The sequence below is a fragment of the Mustelus asterias genome, chromosome 11 (assembly GCF_964213995.1).
Source record: "Mustelus asterias chromosome 11, sMusAst1.hap1.1, whole genome shotgun sequence".
In the NCBI taxonomy this organism is placed as follows: Eukaryota; Metazoa; Chordata; class Chondrichthyes; order Carcharhiniformes; family Triakidae; genus Mustelus; species Mustelus asterias.
Window position 1 is genome coordinate 44,465,241 of NC_135811.1, and position 23,414 is coordinate 44,488,654.

Below are 23,414 nucleotides of genomic sequence, written 5' to 3' on the forward strand. Positions count from 1 at the left end.
TCTAATTAACCTGTACTTGTGAAACTTCTTACTGTGCCCACCCAATCCAACGCCAGCATCTCCATATGATAACCTGTACTTGTTGAGGTGACTGTAGATTTTTCCCTCGGACAATCACCACTAAAGGTTTTCCCACCACTGAGTTAAACTGACTGGCCTGTAGTTGCTGAGTTTAGCCTAACACCCTTTCAAGAGGTTAACATTTGCAAATTCAGAGCATTTGAATTGAGCAAATGCTAGAAAATGATACACGGTTAGCCATTCCGGACTGAGACGGCCCAATTTATTGCTCTCCTTTGGCTGTACACTGCTGTGTATCTGAGGGCATTTTCCTGCCCCAGATGGTTTGCAGGAACTGATGAATGAACTCATGGTGCAGCCCCACCCCCTAGTGACTGAAAAGACAACTGCAGCACCAGAGCCGAGAGGGCTGAAGCTACATTCTCATGCCTGTCGCTCTTAGGACCTTGTTGCTGTTGAAGAGTAGATAAAGCAAATTTCTTACCTACTTGTCCAAGATACCCACAGAAAGTGTGGTCTAGGAGAGTCCCTGATTTACTGGGCAAGTGCGCAGGAACATGCATTAAAATTCCACTCAAAAAGATCCTTAAACACGGCCGTGTGTCTAACACAGACACAATCGTGGGAACTCTGCCACCTTGCCCGCCACAGAATTGGAGCGGGCGAGGGTCTGACAACGGAAATCTCCGTTGACCTTGGGTGGGAATTTCCAGTCTCGCTCGAGCGAAGCCGTAAAAGCCCGCCCAATGCCTGATCCTCTCCACCTTAAAGGAAGCCTGGCTAATCCTGACAATGGGAATCCTGACCACTCCACCCTGTTTCTCTTTCACTCTGCCAGGGAACACCAATCAATAGAGATGAAAATCCACCCTAACACTAAGGGTGCACCTTCTTCCTATCCATCCCATTCATAGAGAACAAAACTTGGCATAAAAGTAGATTTCTGAATTTCATATTCTTTTCTACAATTTAAAGATGAATTAATTTTGTTCTTAGCAGGTTAATTAACTTTGTTCTTAAATGAACTCCTTAATGGCTGGTTGACAGGAATCAGAAGTTAAATCGAGTAATTCAATTTATAATGCAAAACCAAAGTAGCAATAATAAATAAAATTGTGATGTATTTAATTTTGCATGGAAGCATGTTAATTGATTTTCTTTTAATCTGTGTGAATACTACATTATGTCTCTCACGCATAGATGTGTATGAAGTTCCAGATGAGGTGAGTTTTTGATTCATCACACCTAAATATTTCAGATTAAGTTTGTGTTGTGAAAATGTTGCTTTAACTGTTAGGGAAAATAGAAGTTCCTGAAACTATACTTTTTATTTGACAATTTTGGTATGTCTTTCTAAATAGTCTGGAACTGGGGCTAATTGCACCAGAAGGGTCAATTGCCAATGGTGCATGAATCCCCTAGTTTCAATAATAATGAATCATCAAGGTGCAAATTTGTAGGAATAGCAATAAACTGGCTTCTTTGATCTTGTTTCCCCATTCGATGAGATCATGGGGGAATTTTTCCATCCTGCCCATCATGGGAACTGTGGCGGGCGGAGAAGGGGGTTTGTGGGGGGTGGGGGGGCGGTTGGAGGTGGGGAGGTGGGCAGACCATGTAAAGGTCCATTGACCTCGGGCAGGATTTTCCAGTTTTGGGACAAGTCTGTGACCTACCTCCATGTATCTATATTTATAAATATATTAACAAATATATGAATCTAAATCCGTGAATTAAAACCTGTTTATTTGTGCAAGAGGCAAACTGTGACCAAGTGAAATGTCAAGGAGAGTGTAACAATGTAGGGGTGAACTTTCAGCAACTGTTGAGAATCTTATAAAGCCTCAACCCACCAATAATCACTGCTGAGACTGAAGGAGAATGGGATTAAGATGTGGTAGATAACCCACCACCCCAAACCCATCTTTAGTTGATGCTGAATCGGAGATGATGCTGTATGTGTTGCTTGCAAGGAGGGTTCCCTCTGAGTGTTGCTGCATGGTACCATCCTCATAAACCAGCACAAAGGCATGTACGGAAGGAGATGCAGCCATCTTCAGGCCTTTGCTACATCATTCCTGTACCAGGCAGATGCTGCAAGGTTGTTGTTGGCAGCAGATAATAAAGTCATTCGTCCAATGTCCTGCTATCCAAGGCCCAAGAAGGTATGACTCACTGGCCACACCCAACTAGGTGCGCCAGGGCTTACCAAAACGATTAATGGCATGTGCCAGATAACGTTGTCCTTTGTTCACCCCTGGAGTGTTACGTACAGCATAATGTACAGCATGATATGGAGCACTTCTGCACAATTCCAGTGTAGCAGCTAGTCAGGCATTCAGTGTCCTATCATGTTGCCATTAGTGATCTGTTCCTTTTGGGAAGACAAGCAGCTGCCAGCACAGTGAAGTTGTTTCTCTTCAAAAACCAGGTGCCCGATTGACCAGACATCTTTCCCAGGTAGTCATCATTCTCCGAATACGTCAGCTCAAAGAATCGTTGGCAAATTCACTGGCGCCCATAAAAGGAACTAGAGGCAAAAAATAAATAACTACTTAGGAAAGCCAAAATGCTGGCACAAAAAATACATGGGAAAATACCTCTAATCGCTCACCTTAGAATTCCATGGGCTTTTTAAAAGCTATTATTTGGAAGGACCATTCTAGGTTTCCTAGGTCTCTGTGTGTGATGGACCCACTCAGCTGGATTTTCAGCACAGGGTGGTGAACCTGACATCCAGGTGAATTCAGGGTCCTGATTCTGTACCTGAATGTGCTATTTTTAAATCTAAATGGCCACAAAACAAGCTTGGCATCCAATTAGCGGTACCGAGCATTTTGGTGCTGCTGCTTTGCCAATCACAGCAGGCAGCTCCATAGAGAGATGGTTGAACATGGCAAAAAGTGGCCATGGACTGCAAGACTAGGAGAGCGCTTGTGCCACTGCTGGTTGGCCCCATACATTTGAATAAATATCAATGACAAAAAGACTTGGGCCACACAGTGAACCTCACATCTGTGCACAGATGAGCATAAGACTGTTCGTGTCTACTTGAAAAACATTGAAAGTTCCTGTGCCAAACAGATCCCTTAACGCACTCCTTAAAGAGCTGAAGGAGCCGTTCATTGGCAGCCATCGGGTTTCCTGTTCTATCTAACTCTCTGAAAATTCAGAATTGTCCCAGAGATGTCGGGAGCCGAAGACAGCCAGTTTGAATTCTTGCACACATCAAGTCCTAATTACGGGACTCTGTGAAAATCCAAGCCCAGGTACCTCGCAGTATCTGAAATGGTGCTGTTTCCATCCCACCTTGCACACTCAAAGACAAAGCTTCAGATGAGCCCCACTTGGAAAATAGAACAAGACCAGGATTAGCAGATGATCCCATGGAACTTGTTTGACTTCCCTGTCCAATGTGCCCCATTTATGTCAATAATGAGGGAGGTGTCAGACAGAAAAATTGGCCCTTTAATTATTTTACAACAATTCACATTTATCCATCATTTACTGTTAGATGATATAAATTAAGCTTGCATACCAATGAAATTATGCTTTAATCACATCATAACATCATTTGATTTGAATTACTTTTGCTTTTTTTTAGGAAGCTTTACCACCAGTGCCCAGGTGAGTTGTGCTTGATTACTCAGAAAGAAACGTTCATAAAAGATCCCACTTTTATCAGCTGAGCGTGCGTTTTGATCTATTTAATGGACAACCCATTGAAGTTGTTCTTTAATGAGGCTGTTTTGTCATCGGTCACATTTAAAATGAGACATTGGCTCTGAGTATCTACATCCCATTGACCCCATTGTTAGCATTAAGATCAGTCCGTCAGGGACCCCTGCTACTGATCCTGCTGCTCTAACATGGGGCAGAAGTGGGTCTCCTTACGAAAATGATAGGCCTTGATACCACGATGGGTAAACTTCAGGCACCATCCAGAAGGTGGATCATGGCCAGTGCCCCCACCAGAAGAATATTTTTTTTGACGGGCACCTCTGTCACATCTGCAGGGAGACCAATTCATCCACCATCATCATTACTTTTCTTTTGGTTTTCGGTCAGGGGCCCAATCATCAACCCCCAGGTGATCACCGCATCTGTGTCAGGATAGACTAATTAGTCTGATTTCCTCCGGTGTATCAGCTGCCTAGGGGAACCAAAGTTGGCACCAAGGAGACTCAAGGAGGCAGTGGCATAGTGACATTGTCACCGAGCTAGTAATTCAGAGACTCAGGGTAATGCTCTGGGGACCCAAGTTTGAATCCCACCATGGTAGATGGTGAAATTTGAATTCAGTAAAAATCTGGAATTAAAAGTCTATTGACCACAAAACCATTGTTATAAAACTCATCTGCTTCACTAATGTCCTTTATGGAAGGAAATCTGCTTTCCTTACTTGGTCTGGCCTACATGTCTCTCCAGATCCACAGCAGTATGGTTGACTCTTAAATGCCCTCAGAGATGGGCAATAAATGCAGGCCCAGCCAGTGATGCCCACATCCCATCAATGAATATAAAACATCCTCACCCATGTGTGTGAGTGGGTGGAGAGGAGCTTGGACTTGCACTGGGAGTGCTGGGGAGGCCTCAGGAAATTCTCTTATCAAAATCAACGATAAGCATTGATTTTTTTCATACCTTTTCCTGTTCAATCTTTCTAAATACTGATTTATAAACAGCACAGATATCATTTCTGTAAAATAACTTGAGGGAGTTACTGTCCCCATGGTTAATGGAGATGAATTAGCCAGCACCATTGCAAAAATACAATTGCCCAGGGCCAAAGATTATAACAAGATCAGCTTCATACAGACTGATCCACTTATGTGATTATCGCTGTTCAAACCAAATCATTCAAGCAATTAACAGAAATTTAACTGGGAAGACTGTTACTAATTTTCACTAGATAATTAACTTTTTAAAGTAGTACTGAGTAAACCTCTTCGGTCTTTTTAGTATCAAATGAACTACATAGCAATAAACGGTGGCACAGTGGTTAGCACTGCTGCCTCACAGCGCCAAGGGACCTGTGTTCAATTCTGGCCTCAGGTCACTGTGTTCAGTTTGCACTTTCTCCCCATGTCTGTGTGGGTTTCCTCCCACGGACCAAAGATGTGCGGGTTAGGTTGATTGGCCAGGATCAATTGCCCCTTAGTGTCAGGGGGATTAGCAGGATAAATACATGGGGTTACAGAGGATAGAGCCTGGGTGGGATTGTTGTCACTGCAGACTCAATGGGCCGAATAGCCTCCTTCTACCCTGTAGAGATTCTACGATTTTATAAGTATTTATTCAAGATTGTGAATGTAGCCACTTTTCTTTTTAAATACCATAAAGGTAAATACCACATGGGTAAATTGCCTATCTAATTAGGAATAATGATTATATCTGTATCTGTAGCGATTTCCACTCCATCTGACGAAGGAGCAGTGCTCCAAAAGCTTATGGTATTTGCTACCAAATAAACCTGTTGGACTTTAACCTGGTGTTGTGAGACTTCTTTCTGTAGCACATTGACATGGCAACTCTAACTTTTCTTGTGCTGTGTTGTATAAGAGCGCCCCCACGTGGACATTTCAAATATTTTTTCCCCATAAAAGTTAAACAGTCTTCTGCAGCGTGTGAGAACCCTTTCTAATGGCTAAGGAACCCTAGATCCAAATTTTGACTAACTGAATTGTCCTTCATTTCAAATTTTGTATAATCTAGAAGAGAAATATTTCCTTTTGACTTTGAAATTTGTCCATTCATTAATCCGGTCGATTGAGACTCACGTGAGCAGATCACTGGTTCAAACTGGTCAGAATGTAGGATATCTTGCTCGACTGTTGCTGGAAAGAGGATGACGGACAGGCAGTGTCGTAGTGGTATTGTCAATGGATTAATAATCGAGAGACCCAGGGTAATATTCTGGGGACTTGGGTTTGAATCCCACCATAGCAGTTGGTGAAATTTGAATTCAATAAAAATCTGGAATTAAAGATCTAATGATGGTCATGAAACCATTGTCGATTGTCATAGAAACCCATCATGAATGACCTTTAGGGAAGAAAATCTGCCATCTTATCCTTGTCTGGCCTACATGTGACTCCAGATCCACAGCAATATAGTTGACCCTGAAATGCCCTGCGAAATGGCCACTCAGAGGCAATTAATGCTGTCCCAGCCAGCAACGCCCACATCCCATGAATGAATAAAAAAAAGTTTGTTTTGCTTGCTTCTTGAAAGGGGCATCCTACTATTGAAATGACAGGAAAATGAGGCAGGATAGGTGAAAATATCCCATCTCTCCTCATTTCCCAGAGAACATTCAACCGGTGCCTGTTCCTGCTGGGAAATTCTAGAATGCCACAGGTTGCTGAGAGCCGTATTACAAATCCTGGTCCCCTTTCCTAACTGGTATTGACCCCAGGAAATTTGTTGTACAGATACTCCCCTTTGGGTTTCAGTTGTTTGGTGTTTAAACTCTTCCGCAGTTATAGGAGATTCTCTGCGCTTCTCGTTTATCTAGAGATTCTAATTGGACGAGTTCTTTATTCCTATCTAAAGGGTCAAACTGCAGCTTCCTAAGCCTGGATCCACAGGAACAGGAAGTCCATTATTACTTCCTCGCTCTGCCCCAAACGTGACAAGTGCACCAGAAATAGCCAGGTATGTAGTAATTATTTATCTCCCTAAATGCCTTCCATGGAAATAAGAAACCAACCACAGATAGATAAATGAGCAAATATGTAGCTGAATAGTTTGTTTAAAATAATAATGAGTCATAGAAAACAGGGAGAGATGGATAGTGCAGGAAGTACTGCAGGCACTCAGACTTATAGCAATGAAGTGGATGGGCTAAAACTGAAGTTCTCAAATTGGGCAGGCTGCACCCATCATGGGAGGGGAGGGAAACGGCGGCGCAATGTGACTATCCGGGTACATGTGAGGAAGATGGGCTGGCCTAAATTATCAGGTATGAGAGCCATTAATGCAAATGCATTCGAGCCAGAGGAGGTGCAATGTGAGGTGATCTTAGCACAAGATATTTCAATGTTAAAACGTCTTTGTCCTGAGCTGAGGAAAAAGACATTTTAGAATTGAAACACTCTGAAATAATACCCTGAAATATATCGGCCCAAATCTTCCAAGGAACGGCAATCATGTTCAGATTGCCTCTCTGCTCATTCGTTTTTACACAGCTGCTCCTCCTTTTGTTCCGGGACTTCAGATCACAGTTTCTTCAGAAATGCAGAGCCATCTTCCAGCAAACCGCTTTCTGGTAGTGTTGGATCATCGGTTTGGAAGACAGGCCATGTCCCCGTTTCGAGGAACTATCTGCCATATTCTGGTAAATGTTCATTAACACACTGAAAGGCCTTGAGTTGTTTAAACAGTTTTCCAGCGTGCTACTGAATGAGTGGGTGGGTGTAGATGAGTAAATGGTAGGTGACAGTTGAGTAGAGTGAGATGGGCGATTGGGTAGCTGGGTTGGAATGAGTTGTCAGTCGGGAGCTAGTCGGGTCGGTGAAGAGTTGGGGGGCGTTAGCAGAGGAGTGGGGGCTGGTCAGGTCAGATCTTGGGGAAGTCAGTGGGGGTCAGGAGGGAAGTTGGGTTATCATATCAGATCAGTCATGATCTCTTTGATTGGCAGAGCAGACTCAATGGGCCAAATTGCCTACTTGTGCTCCTACGGAGGGGGGTGGTGGGAGCTGGAGGTGGGGAGTAGGGGGGAGTCAGTGGGGAGTTGGAAGTCAAGTGGTGGGAACACAGATCTGGTCGGTAGGGATAGCTGAGGAGGGGGGAGTCAGGAGGGTCATTTGTATAGTTGGAATGTTTCTGTCTAATAATTTCTGGGTAAGTAAATTGGAACTGTCCAAAGTCTCTAACTCTGTAGAGTCAGAGACGTTTTCAAAGGGTCCCAGGAAACAGGGGAGTTGCCAGTCGGAAGTTCAAACTTCCCAGGCAACTCCCAAGGAGTCAGTGTTTTGGGACTTCTGAAGGATCCTGATGTCCATCTTAGCAGCGATGTTCAGTCTCTGATGAGGTGGAAAGCAGAAGATCTGGGCCGTTAGCTGAGCTTCTGCTCTTCTCTCAGTTGAGAAGTTAACGCTGTAGCATTGCTGTTTAATTGTCAATGGGTTGAAAGAAGAGAAGCCAACTTGTCTCTTTAATAATGGGGATGGCAATTCACAAAATGATCACAACAAAGAATAATTAGTAATTTGTCCAAGTAAGTAAAATGCAATTAAGATATCTCATCGCTCGACACTGAATTCAACCTGAAAATAGGTGATGAGATATTTTTCACTCCAGATTCTGGCCACAATGATCAAAACTGCCAAGAATGTGTCCTCAGTGGGTAATAAACTTACAATCTTGGTCAGAAGATACCACTGCCTTGAAATTTTAATGCTAGTATAAGCCTCTTGTTTTTTTTAAAATTACATTTCTTTTGGCTCCTGTTTTAAAACAAAAACTAATCTATTTTAAATCCGTGGACAGAGGGATTTCATATACATGAATTGATCTGAACAACAGAAATATCTGCGATAGGGGAGGCGATGGCCTAGTGGTATTATCGCCAGATAATATTAATCCAGCAACCAAGCTAATGTTCTGGGGACCCGGATTCGAATCCCACCACAACAGATGGTGGAACTTGAATTTAATGAAAAATATCTGGAATTAAGCATCTACTAATGACCATTACCGATTGTCGGAAAAACCCACCTGGTTCACTAATGTCCTTTAGGGAAGGAAATCTGCCCTAGTTACTGGTCTGGCCTACATGTGACTCCAGAGCCACAGCAATGTGGTTGACTCTCAAGTGCCCTCTGAAATGGCCCAGCAAGCCATTCAGTTGTATCATCATTTCAAGATGGCAGCTCGCCACCACCTTCTCAAGGGTAACTAGGGATGGGCAATAAATGCTGGCCAGCCAGCGACACCCATGTCGCATGAATTAATGAAAAAAAAACTCAAGAATTGATGACAGGCACATGTCCATACAATAGGATGAGTTGTTCTGATGTTGGACAAATAGCTTTTGCAAAAGATGTCTTGTCTCTGTGTTTCGTGGAAGTGTGATGGTGACACTTGATGTCAAATTGTTCCCTGCCCAGCATCAATATCAGTTCTGAAAAGCACAGAAGTAATCAGAAAAATATGAGTCAAAATAGACACCCACATCTTATGGTTTAAAGAAGTGCTGTTCCCATCAATGTTCAATTGTAGGTGGTTCTTCATGTGCCATTTATATCTACTTGGATCACAGTGAACATCAATCCCATTTTATTGGCCTCTTGTACATTAATTGCAGTTTTATATATTCCTTAACGTGTGCATTTTTTCCAGAAAAGAATCGCCAGTGAACAGAAAACTGCCCAGCTCTCAACCCGTAAGTGTAAATCTTCAAGAAAGGCCTTTGTTTTTGTTCTCCCCGCTGAAGCAGCTTTAGCATATTTGCAAGACAACCCATGAGAATGTAGCTCCATATCAAAGTAGAAGATGAAGCAACTGTGTAAAACGTTTCTGAAAACCGTAATAGTTTGGCTAACAAGTCCAGTGGGGGATTGGTCAGGAATATTTGTGTGTAACATCAGAAGGATCTATGGATTTCCTTATTTAAAATATTGGATACAATTCTTCGAAAGTTGTACTTCACCGTCGTCTGTTCTCACAGCACCTTCGAGATCATTCTTGATCTCAAATATCGGTCTGAGTTTTAATTACTAAGATTATCTGCAGTATTTGCATTAACTGTATCTATTGATTAAGGGATTAGATGATCATAATCAGGCATGCTCCAATTTTTCTTCAAATTTCATACAATTGGGAAGGCGATGGCCTAATAGTATTATCACTAGACTATTAATCCAGAAACTCGGCCAATGTTCTGGGGACCTGGCTTCGAATCCCGCCACTGCAGATGGTGGAATTTGAATTCAATGTAAAAGAATCTACTGATGACCATGAAACCATTGTCGATTGTCGGAAAAACCCATCTGGTTCACTAATGTCCTTTAGGGAAGGAAATCTGCCGTCCTTGTCCGGTTTGGCCGACATGTGACTCCAGAGCCACAGCAATGTGGTTGACTCTCAATTGCCCTCAGGCAACTGGGGATGGGCAATAAATGCTGGCCAGCCAGCGACGCCCATGTCCCACAAAGGAATTTTTTAAAAACTGGAAACAATGATCAAATATTTAAAAATATGACTTTATGCTGAATGTTTGAATTAGAGTATTTTTTCTTAATATAGCAGGTGCTGCCTATATTTCTTCCTTTGTTGTTCTCTTCTATCACTCCTTTCTGCCCCTCTGCTATTGAGTCTCTTTCTTTCCCACTGTATTGCATGATATAATGAATAGGCACTCAGGGGGTGAGTAGTCATTTGTCAGTGTAACAACTCCTCCTGTCACCACTTCTGAATAAGGTTGATTAAGCGAATTGCAGCTTATGATTCCTGTATGACACATGTCCACAAGTTAAACAAAACTATCAAGAGAATGAGGAGTCTAGTACATTCTTTTGAGAAGGCAGGAGTGAATATGGAAATGTATCAGTTTGGCAACCCTCCATTTGTTGCATTATCCTGCACTTTATGCCATATTCTTGTTCATAAAAAATCTTGAGATCCCAGTTTTGTTTCTTTGCAACAACATTAAACCGTTGCTCCAACGTATATCACCACAGCAGTGTTAAAAATCTGCATTAGAAAATGGGACCAGCGCTGGAAATAGCAACATACCAGAGATGGGGGGACAGCTGAACTTGTGAACAGTACAATATTGAGTGGAGCCTAAAACTACTTTTACAGATTTAAAGTTTGTGCCAAAGATTTTGGTCGGAACCTTCCGGCTGTTCACGCCCCGCTGCGAGCGAGGATTGAGAATTTGCACACAGCCAAATATCCTTTCACTGCAGCGGGACCAGAAAATCCTGACAGCGTGAATGGCTGAAAAATTCTGCCCTATATATTCTAAACAGCTAAAATTCGATTGAATCGTGTAATGATGGGGCTGTAATGATGGGATTGTAATGATGGGATTGTATGTCACCTTTAGCTTTCACTATCAGGAGCCAATGGTCCAGAAATGCACATTTCACAATAATTTGCGATTCTTTGTTTAAATACAGTATAGGGACATTTACAATACATGGACATTCCTCTAGAATGCTTCTTCATGACAAACTGGCACCAAAGTGTACATTGTGCAATGAAGATATTGCTAGTTACTGAGCCCAGAGTATATACAATAAAAAATCCAATTCTGATGCATAATATGCTTGTAACAACACCCCTGCGCTATCACAAATTCTAATAATGTAGAACAGCGATCTTCCTTGTGTATCTTTATATTTTTCAATTTTGTTTGCATTAAAACGTCTGGAAGAAAATAAATGTAATCATTTAATTTCATTACAGGAAGATGACGATGAATATGAAGTATGTGACCCCGAACCAAGTTAGTAGTCATTTTATTCCTTGTAATAGTTTATGGTTCAATTACCTCGGATTTAATCTGCTCACATTTCTAAAGTTTGATTGGACGCTGGGTGAAAATGTGCGATAATATCCTTGTCAATAAGTGGATGAGAACAAGCACACAATATCCTGCAGATGGCATCACGAGAGTTTTTCTAGGTCTTAACGTGGAGACAGCATCCTCTAAACTGTATTTTAAGTAAAAGGTCAGCCAATCTGGAGAACAGTGGGACATGGAGTGAGTGACGAAGCTTCAGCAGAACACCATATTATATCATGAGAGTAGCAGGACCATTGCATGTTTGATAAACCCACTGCAATCAGATAAACTACAGTAAATTTTAATCCATTTCAGATTGTTTGTAAGTTTGTGACATGGGACAAGTAGTCTGGGCTGGAATCTCCATTGCATTTGTTTACTAGGGTCTCTACAGCTCTAATAACAACATGAGTTTGAGAAGCCCTGTGAACCTGTTGCAGATAGGAGTCTCATAATTTACAGGATCTGGTGAAACTGGAGGAACTGAGCACAAGGGGTTCCTTAGATGTCCAATTTACACAGCTTTGAAGTTTACCATGGAGCTTAATTCTTCAAAGGTCACATTAATCATTGGCGGGGGGTTGTATCAATAGATAGTCCTGAGTAAACATAGCCAAGCACCTTTAGAAAGAGTCTCAACGTTTTAAATATCACAAACCAGTTACCTACAGGAATGCAAGAGATGGTACTGAGCTCCACAGGTCTGCAGCCTAATCTTTGTACACACATATACGACACACCGAGAGAGGGAAGTTTCATGTTAATCACATGATGAAGATGCAGATGTCACACACGTGGATAAAATGTGAGTTGACATCATGGCCGGAATTTTACCGCTGTTCACGCTGGTGGGATTTTCCCATCCCGCTGCAGTAAACGGAGATTTGACTGGGCGCCAGATTCTGCGCCCTCACTGCAGCAGGAGCCTGCCGGGAATGGCTGGTAAGATCGCACCCCATATCTTTCCCCTTATAGTAAAAGATATACTATTTAAGAGTTCAAAACACGTGGTAAAACTCTAAAATTTAGTTGAAGCAAAACACACAATCACAAGCTGACGCTACAAAACTACATAGTCCTTCATTTGAGATGGTGTCTTCCAGATCTCTGATCAGCAATTGGTGTCTGAATACCAGGGGTTTCTAGTGCTGTCGTTGTCACTTGTTTTGCAGAGGTTTAATATATCAAGGGTGACTATGTGGCTCAAAGTAACCAGGGATTTATTGCCAATGATGAATAAGTGTTTATAACAAAAGGTCAGACTGAATCAGCTATGCGACTACACTGTGTGGAGTTTGCACATTCTCCCCGTCTCTACATGGGTTTCCTCCAGGTGCTCCGGTTTCATCCCACAGTCCAAAGATGCGTGGGTTAGGTGCATTGGCCGTGCTAAATTGTCCCTTAGTGTTCTGGGACGCATAGGTTAGATGGGTTAGCAAGATAAATATGTGGGGTTAAGGGGATAGGGATTGGGTAGGATTATTGTCGGTGCAGACTCGATGGGCCGAATGGCCTCTTTCTGCACTATAGGGATTCTATTCTATGATCCTACACAACTCTCCTCCCAGTCTCCAACTGTGGGACCTACCCAACCTGGGATATGCGTCTTTGATCCCGATTGGCTCAGCTTTCTCCCGTGACAATCCATAGGGTTCAGCCCAATCGTGTAGCCCTCAGGTAACGCCTCCTTAAAGGGCCACGCTACCACGAGGTCAACTAGGGACCTATGTTTTAAGGAAGTATTCTTAGATAAGAAGACCAAAACTGCACAATATTCCAGGTGTGGTCTCACCAAGGCCCAGTAAAGCTGCAACAAGACAGTCTCACTCCTGTACTCGAGTCTTTTTGTAATGAAGGCCAACGTACCATTTGCTTTCCTAGCTGGTTGCTGTTCCTGCATGCTTGCTTTCAGTGGCTGGTGTACTAGGACACCAAGGTCCTTTTGTACCTCAACGTTTCCTAATTAATCACCATTTAAATAATACTCTGCTATTCTCTTTCTCATCTGAAGTGGATAACTTCACATTTATCACATTACACTGCATCTGCCATGTATTTGCTCTCTCACTCAACTTGTCTAAATCACCTTGAAGCCTCTTAACATCCTCCTCATCACTCACTTTCCCATCAAGTTTCATGTCATCAGCAAACTTGGAAATAGTACTTTTGGTTCACTCATCCAAATCATTGATGAATATTGTGAATAGTGGGGTCCAAGCACGGATCCCCAATGGTCACTGCCTGTCACTTCGAAAAAGACCCATTTATTCCTACTCTGCCTGCTAACCAATTCTCAATCCATGTGAGTATAGTACCCCCAATCCCACGTACTTTAATTTTGCATACTAACCTCTTATGTAGGACTTTATCCAAAGATTTGTGAAAATCTAAATACACCACATCCACTGGTTCAACCTTATCAACCCATTAGTTACATTCTCAAAAAACTGCTGTGGCTTTGTCAAACATCATTTCCCTTTCATAAATCCATATTGATCTTGTCTAATCCCATTGATATTTTCTAAGTGTCCGGTTATCACATCCTTTATAATAGACTCTCCCATTTTCCTTACTACTGATGTTATGTTAGCTGATCTGTAATTATCTGTTTTCCACCTCCCTCCTTTTCTAAATAGTGGGGTTACATTTACCACCCTCCAATCTACCAGGACTGTTCCAGAATCTACAGATTTACGGGAGATGAAAACCAACACATCCACTATTTCCATGGCCACCTCCTTTAGTGCCCTGGGATGTAGATTATCAGGCCCTGGGGATTTATCGGTTTTCAGTCCCATTAATTTCTCCAACACTATTTTTCTGGTAATATTAATTTCCTTCAGTTCCTCCTTCACACTGGACCCCTTGATTCCTTAGTAATTCTGGGAAGTTATTTGTGTCTTTCTTTTGACAATCGAAATTGAGGGTCAAATGTCAAGGTTGAAGGACCTTTCCAGTTATAGGAAATTGTACCTTATACCAATGACCCATAAGTTTCTGTACCTATACCTTCACTCAGCATGTTGCAATAATCTAACAGAGCGATAATCACTGATTAGCCAGACTTGTTGCATTTTATGAAAGCCATTTGACAGTATCCTTGGCTTTTCCATTGGACTGTGGGACTCGCATTCAAATCCCCATGCCTTGGCAAACACTGCTGATGTAAATTGTGGACCATTATCCGTTGCTGGTGGCTAAAATCTTGCACCATTTCTTGAGTTCCGTTGGAACACTGCATTTAGAAGCTAATGTGAGATATCTACTTTGACAAAGTTACTATAGTAATTTTACACTGAGGACTCTGTAATAGGTAATTTTTTTGAATCTTAACAGCAATTTTTGTAATTATTGAGGTGTGTTTAGTGGCTTGAGAACTTGGCTTGACTCCAACAGACAGTAATCTATTTCATTATCCGCCATATTCCGATGGTAGATCTTAGACTAGTTTATCACAGGTGAACATGACAGATGGAGGTTCTTTCTCAATCTGTGCACGTCTGGCCTCTGCTGATATTAATGCTCTTGATGCATAGGTGAGTGGCTTTTTGATAGTGAAACCAAATCATGTTCCATTGACAGGATTGGCCAAACCAACCTCCTCCAGCACCTCTCCGGGGTGGGACAGCTCCCACCTGGTTCCATTTTTATCCAATTATAGGCAAAGAATCACTTGCGATGGCTTCTCTTCTTGTTCCTGCACGGTTACCTCTGGTGTGAGGTATCTGTCCCTCCAAGATATCTGAACTCCTCTAATTCTGGCCTCTTTTTAAAAAGTTACTTTCATGGGATGTGAGCATCACCGGTAAGGCCAACATTTGTTGCCATCCCTAATTGCCCTTGAAGTGAGTGGCTTGCTCCCCCATTTCAGAGGTCAGTTAAGAGTCAACCACATTTCTGCAGATTTGGAGTCCCATGAAGACCAGACTAGGTAAGGATAGCAGATTTCCTTCTTTAAAGGCTATGAATAAACCAAATGGGTTTTTAGTTTCATCATCTCTGATGAGATTAGCTTTCAATTCCAGATTTTTATTAATTAAAATAATTTAAATTAACCAGTTGCCACAGTGGGATTTGAACTCGTATTCCAAGGGTTTTAAGACTAGGTCTCTGGATTATTAGTCCAGTGACATTACCACTACATCATTATCTCCCCCATTCTTGAGCATTCTCACTTTTAATTGCTACACTATTTGTGGCTGTGCCTTCAGTTCCCTAGAACCAAGCTCTGGAATATACTTCCTATACCTCACTGCCTTCCAACCTCACTTTTCTCCTTTAAGACATATCTTAAAACCCATCTCTTTGACCAAACTTTTGGGCATCTGACCTAATATCTCCTTACGTGGTTCCTTGTCATATTTGTGGTATATGTGTCTTGGAATGTTTCATTATGTAGGATGGCACAGTGGTTAACACTGCTGCCTCGCAGTGCCAGGGACTCGTATTCGATTCCGGCCTTGGGTGACTGTGCGAAGTTTGCACATTTTCCCCGTGTCTGCATGAGTTTCCTCCCACAGGCCAAAGATGTGCAGGTTAGGTGGATTGGCCATGATAAATTCCCTCTTAGTTTCCAGGGGTTAACAGGGTAAATATGTACGGTTACGGGAATAGGGCCTGGATGGTATTGTCTGTGCAGACTCGATGGGCTAAATGGCCTCCTTCTGCACTGTAGGGATTCTGTGATTCTATGTTCTCGGTGCTATATAAATCTAAATTGTTGTTGTTGCTGCTGATACTGGGTTGTCACTGCCTGTTTCGAAGAAAACACTAAGAGTTCTGGGACAGGCTGTCTATGGAGAAAGGGGAAGTATTTGTGCTTTCAACTCTCCCTTCCTCAAAAGAAAATTAACAGCACACAAATCTTAGCATCTTTCAGCCATCAGTTGCGCTTTAATAATAGGAAATTGTCTATTAAGGAATCAACATAATTATTATTTTTCAATCTAGGTAATTCAGCTGGTGGCTTACAAGATTTCAAGGCCTTTCAAGAAATTCCAAAACCACCACAACGGGATCTGTAAGTTGACAACTTTTGATGGTCAATTTGAATCTCAAATAAACAGGCCCTTTTGGCTCGATAGCTTCATGGTTTTTAAATGGATTGGATGAGCACAGTGGCAGATTTCAGTACATCTACCAAAGAAGAACAGAGACCTGCAAACAAATCTACAAGTCCAGTTGCAAAGCTAAGTGCAATATTTTGGAATTGTTGCTACTGAAAGGCGAGTTATGTCCTTGTATCGCAGAATGAACAAAGACAGAACACAGTCAGATAAGCTTTGTGCTGTTCAGTCAGTCTGATTGCACTTGTCTGCAATTCAGGGTTGTTTCCAGTCCCTACATTTAAAAAAAAAATTATTTAAATGCTGCCAACAATTTCAACATGATTTTTTTTACATTGCAGAAGATTTTTAAGTTCACATTGGAAATATTTAGGAAATTAGGACAAAATGGACTAATGAGCAGCTTGTGTGCCATGAAAGTAATTCATTGAAAATGCTGAATACAGGAGAAGAGACAACTTCCTAGTTTGTTTTCATATGTTTTCATAGCATTAATTAAAAGGAAACTAGAAGCATAATTGATCATGAAAATGAATGTCTTCATTTTTAAAAATATATTTTTAACTAATTAAGCAATAATTCTCAATTTTCACATCCTTGCTAAGAGAGATTTGACCCCAGTTGTAATGAGTGAAAGGGCAAAGAAATAGAAAGATGCATGTCACAAGGTTATCAGCAAAAGTTGCAAAAACAAAATGGTTCCTTGTCACTTATTTGTAGTTTTTCTCCCTTTCTGATCTCCCATCACCTTATGTGATTAAATTTTAAGGAGATTTGTATCATAGGACACCCCACATGCTGAATGATTGCACTAAGTGAGAGAATGGCTGATTAGAATATCCTACCCTGTCAGCACACACACAGCCCAACTAAAGCAGCCCAGCAGGCCCTCTTTCATCGAGATATCTTACAAGTAAAATTTGTAGCTGTTGCCGGGACTCTCACACAACATGATACAGAAATCCAAAGAGGTCTCCTCTGCCTGCTGAAAATACAAATTGTACTTGCAGGCCTATTTGCCGGGAGCAGGGTTGCACCCCATGGTGCCTTGTCACATTATCAGGACATCCCAAATACTTAACAAATGAGTCTCCTTTTGAAATACAGTCCTAAATGCTGATGGTGTAGTCCCAGCATGGAACCACATCAATGGCACATTTACAGGCATGAAGCTTGTGATGTTCTGTTCTTCCATTCTAATGGGTGGGCACAGATTGTGTATCCGCAATTTTCCCTGATGGAATTCTCAAGAGTGCCGCTCTGCCGGAAGCACCAAGTCCGCTGTTACATAAGCACATAATTTTTGTTCCCCAAAAGTAAAGATACAGTGAGGAAAGATGTTCAACACAGAAGAGAGTCTGAAAATTGGTTTGAAGTTTTGTTGCTTTGTATTTTACAGAAAACCAATGAACAGACCACTCCCAAAACCGGTAAGAAAAATAATTGCTGGCTGCAGTTACAGACAAACTTCGCATTTTGGTTTCAGAATTAATTTCACTGTCTTGATCACTCTTTTGCTCTCATCCATCAATAGGAATTGTCATTAGTGGCAACACTTCATAACAATGCGAATTACTTATATTTATAAGCTGCTATGAACACAGTTTCAAAATCCCCCCAGTTACAAAACAGACGTTCACAAAAACCAGGTCAATAGCCTGGAGAAAAGCGGATTTTGAGGGATGCGGACAGAGCTTGGGGAAAATAAACTGGACAACAATATTAGTAAACAGCAATGTAGAACAACGATGGGGAACATTTAAAATGGTTTTGAACAGAGTGGAGTAGAAACATGCTTGACTAAAAGGAAAGAACAGATTAAACACTCGTGAGACACCACAGACGAGAAAAACGTTAAGGAACAGTAGCGAATCAGGAAAGGGGGATGTATTAAATAACATAGATAACAGAAGAGTGCATAATAAGAGAGAATAAGAAGAAATTAGGAGAGAAGTTTTAAAAAAACAATTCAGAAGGCAAAGAGGAACTATGAACTTAAATTACCCAAGTACAAGAAATAAAAAGTAAAACATTTTGCAGGCACATCAGTTAAAAGCAAGGCTATGATGTGAGTAAACTATTAGGGCTAGATTGGATAACAATAGAGGGATGGCAGAAATATTAAATAATTGTTTCACTTCAGTGTTTACCAGGTAGATGTGGCATTGAATGAGATGGGCCACTGAGATAAGAGCATTTAAAATAAAAATAAGGAATGTAATGAAAAAAGCAGAACAAACTCCAAGTATAAAACCTCTGATATGGATGGATTGCATCATATATTGTGAAATAATTGAGGGAAGAGGTGGCAGCGGTATTACTTCATATATTGGATAATTTGTTTGAAAAAGATGTAAAGAGATGCAATAATAAAAATAAAAAGATGCAAAGAAATGTAAAGAGGACTGCTGGATAGCTAGTGTAATTCCTATATTTAAGAAGGGGGACAGAACATTTAGGGAATTACAGACCAGTCAGCTGAATGTCAGCGGTAGGAAAAATAATGGAATCTCCAACTAAAGGAGAAAACATCAATTTAAAATGTACCTAAAAATAGTCAGCACAGATTTCAAAAAGGAAACTTTTGCTTGACCAAACTTATCGATTTTTTTTTTAAGAGAGCGGTAGCTTGGCTTTCAGTAAAGTGTCTCATAATGAATAAGGTCAGAGAATGTGGAGTCAGGAAATAAGTGGAAAAATGCATTGCTAGTTGGCTTCAAGACAGAAAGCAGGGAGTGGGAATAAAGAGTAGCTATTCAGGGTGACAGAGTGTGGAAAATGGTGTCCCACAAGGATCAGTGTGGGACTACTGCTGTTCACAATTTAGATTTTGAAATCAAAAACACAACTTCTAAATTTAGGGATGACACTGAATTGGGAGGTGGTCAATACTGAGGAGGGCCGCAAGAAATTACAGGAGGACATTAATAAACTTGCAGAATTGACAAATGACTGGCAAAGGAAGTTCAATACCTCTTAATGGGATGTAGTACATTTTGGTAGAAGAATAGGGAAGTTACTTATTTCTTGGAAAGCATGAGTCTAGAATACAAATACATCAATACTAAAAGTTGCAGGTTTACTAAGTTCATTTAAAAAAAGCAAACTAAACACTAGACTTTTTTTCTATTGGGATAGAATCGACAAGTAGGAAAGTTATGCTAAACCTGTATTGAACCTTGGTAAGACCACAATTGAAGTGCTGCATATAAAAACAGAAAATGCTGGAAAATCTCAGCAGGTCAGACAGCATCTGTGAAGAAAGAATAGAGCCAACGTTTCAACGTTAGGGATAGATTGGATAACAATAGAGGGATGGCAAAAATAGTAAATAATTGTTTCACTTCAGTGTTTACCAGGTAGATGTGGCATTGAATGAGATGGGCCACTGAGATAAGAGCATTTAAAATAAAAATAAGGAATGTAATGAAAAGAGCAGAACAAACTCCGAGTATAACAATAGAGGGATGGCAGAAAATAAGAAGATGCAAAGAAATGTAAAGAGGACTGCTGGATAGCTAGTGTAATTCCTATATTTAAGAAGGGGGACAGAACATTTAGGGAATTACAGACCAGTCAGCTGAATGTCAGCGGTAGGAAAAATAATGGAATCTCCAACTAAAGGAGAAAACATCAATTAAAAATGTACCTAAAAATAGTCAGCACAGATTTCAAAAAGGAAACTTTTGCTTGACCAAACTTTCATCAGAGCTCTGACCTGCTGAGATTTTCCGGCATTTTCTGTTTTTGTTATGAGAGAGAGAGAGAGAGAGACACTGGAGAGGGCACACTGAAGATTTAAAGGGTGCTAACAGAAATGTTTGGATATTGTGTGTGGAGTTTGCCCATTCTCCCCGTGTCTGTGTGGGCTTCCTCTTGGTGCTCCAGTTTCCACCTACAGTCCAAAAACATGCAGGTTAGATGGATTGGCCATGGTAAATTGCTCCTTAGTCTCGAGGGGATTAGCAGGGTAAATACATGGGGTTATGGAGATAGGGCCTGGGTGGGATTGTTGTCTGCAGGCTCGATGGGCCAAATGGCCACCTTCAGCGCTAAAGGGATTCTCTGATTTAGTGACTTATCAGGATGGAGTTGACCAGCTGGGTTGCAAGTTCAGTGGTGACCTAAAAGAGGTTTTTCAATTATGAAAGGTTTTGGTAGAGTGGAAACAGAGAGAATGTTTCCTCCTGTGGAGCAGGGCATAACTATAAGCCAGCAGTATAAGATAATTACCAAAAAATCCAATAGGGAATTCAGAAGAAACTTCCTTACCCAAAGAATGATGAGAATGTGGAACTCACCACTACAGGGAGTGCTTGAACTGAATAGTATTGATCCATTTATGGGTAAGTTAGACAAATATATGAATGAGAAGGGAACAGAGGGTTACCATGATAGACTTAAGGAGGTTTGAGTGCAGCACTAACAACAACAACATGGATTGGTTGGGCCCAATAGCCAGCTTATGTCCTGTGTTATCCTATTTAATTGAGTAGTCGTGGAAAAGATGTCCAAAAGAATGATGGGAGAGATAAACTTTGAGGAGAGGAAAAGCAAGGGAGAAGGTTTCCGGGAGAGAGGTGTAAAGAACGGGGCAAAGAGAGGCTGAAAGCTCTGTCACCAGCAGAGGAAGGTACATATGCACAAGGAGTCAGAGTCAGAAGATCAAAGAAAATGAGTCCAGATGGAACGTAAAAGGTTGAAGAAGCAGAGCAAGGTGAAGTCATGAAAGGATTTGTAATGAAGGCAGGAAATATGAATTTGCTGCATTGGGATCAGATATGATTGGATGAACATGAGAGTGACAAGTTAGCGGGATGTAATATGGGATAAGATGCCGAGTTTTGGTTGAGCTGAAGTTTGCAAATTGACAAATGCAGGATTCTGTAAAGGAAAGCATTGAAAAATTAGTCCATAGGTAACAAGAGCCAGGGATTCAACAGCAATGGTCAAGGTAAGGCAATGTTAGCCAGGACTGAGGACGTGGAAGGAAGAAATTGTATAGAATCATAGAATCCCAACAGTGCAGAAAGAGGCCATTCGGCCCATTGAGCCTGCATCGATGATTATCAGGTAAATACATGGGATTACGGGGATAGGGCCTGGGTGGGATGGGTTGTAACAGCAGGTGGAGTTTTTAATTGCCGGCAGTGAGGACATGCATAAAAGGGTTAATTTTGATTTTTAATGGTGGCAAAATAATAGACAGGAGTGGATTGTTATGCATCACACCCTATTTGAAGTGGAAAGAAGTCATTTTCACAGCTTGTGGTGGACTGGTCCGTCAGAAATCTAAGCACACACTTCAGTGCCATTCAACATCAAGCTGTATCATCTGGCTTTTCACTAGTTTTCTAAAGCAGAGAGCAGTAGATGCCAGAATGCTCTCTCTGTATGGAGGAGTTTTTGAAAGTAGACCTTGGCTTTTAGTCATATTGTTCATGCTGTTCCTGTAGTGATATCAAGAAAGGCTACACTATGTTTTGATCCGTAACAGCCATCAGCATCTGGCACTGAGCTAACATTTAAAGCAATACAAATGTTACTTTTAACTTTGCTGCACCCCTGTAGATCTGCTAATTTTAAGTGATATTTCAGATAGCTAAAAACATGTTACATTAATATTGCAGTCTGTGACATGCTTGCAACGCAGGGGTTAGCAAGATTTGTGCTGAGCTTAGTTGTAATTAGAACTATGCTTGCTTGCACTGAGGGAGGTGTTTGGAAAAGTGGGGGCTAAATTGGAAAAGCTCCTGATAATGGGCACTGGGATCATGATGTGATCAGTGATTACAGTGCAAGAAGGGGAGGTGGGTTGTGGTTAAGGTGGCTGCTGGGAGGCATTGTTGAAATTTCTGACCTAGAAAATATAGAGAAGTGGCACAACAGGAAATAGACTGAGCTCGAAGGCTTTCAGATGCTGCATTGTTGATCTCATTGGAAGCGGTGGAAAGGAAGAAAACTCATTTTTCCGCAGGGTCGTAGGACCCTCCAGACGTGGATCAAAAGGCAGTAGGAGCAGAGAGCCAGAGTGGTCAATGCCAAAGCCAGGCCCTGAGGATCTGGATAAAGTGTTGTAGGTTCAGTAACTTCTGGCGAGTGGTCAAGATGAGTGAATGCATCTTCAAATGTCATATCAGACCAACTTCACGAGTAGCCTCATCCTCTCCTCAAATGAACACATCCTTCTTGTTGTGGGTTGGATCTCAAACAATGACAGACACAGTACAGGAAAGAGATAGAGAATCTGGTGAACTGGTGCGATGATAATCTCTCCCTCAATGTCAACAAAATGAAGGAGCTAGTCATCAACCTCAGAAAGCATAACGAAGAACATGCCCCTGTCTACATCAATGGGGATGAAGTAGAAATGGTCGAGAGCTTCAAGTCTTTAGATGTCCAGATCACCAACAACCTGTCCTGGTCTCTCCATGTGGACACTATAGTTAAGAAAGCCCACCAACGCCGCTACTTTCTCAGGAGACTAAGGAAATTTGACATGTCCACTACAACTCTCACCAACTTCTACAGATGCACACCGTAGAAAGCATCCTTTCCGGTTGTATCACAGTTTGGTATGGCTCCTGCTCCGTCCAAGACCACAAGAAACTACAAAGGGTCATGAACGAAGCCCCGTCCATCACGCAAACCAGCCTCCCATCCATTGACTCTGTCTACACTTCCCGCTGCCTCGGAAAAATAGCCAGCATAATCAAGGACCCTACGCACCCCGGACATATTCTCTTCAACCTTCTTCGGGAAAAAGATACAAAAGCCTGAGGACACATACACAACTCAAGAACAGCTTC

General features: G+C 41.5%; 1 protein-coding gene across 13 annotated transcripts in view; it reads left to right on the forward strand.

The window, feature by feature from the left end:
• Positions 1 to 23,414, forward strand: part of blnk (B cell linker) — a 223,981-nt gene that overhangs the window by 173,329 nt on the left and 27,238 nt on the right. For all 13 annotated transcript variants that reach the window (XM_078223482.1, XM_078223481.1, XM_078223483.1 and 10 more), the window contains 7 exons: positions 1,222 to 1,244; positions 3,626 to 3,648; positions 6,577 to 6,678; positions 9,367 to 9,409; positions 11,440 to 11,479; positions 16,490 to 16,559; positions 18,005 to 18,035. In XM_078223482.1, coding sequence (XP_078079608.1) covers positions 1,222 to 1,244; positions 3,626 to 3,648; positions 6,577 to 6,678; positions 9,367 to 9,409; positions 11,440 to 11,479; positions 16,490 to 16,559; positions 18,005 to 18,035 — 332 coding nt within the window. The remainder of the gene's footprint in view (positions 1 to 1,221; positions 1,245 to 3,625; positions 3,649 to 6,576; positions 6,679 to 9,366; positions 9,410 to 11,439; positions 11,480 to 16,489; positions 16,560 to 18,004; positions 18,036 to 23,414) is intronic.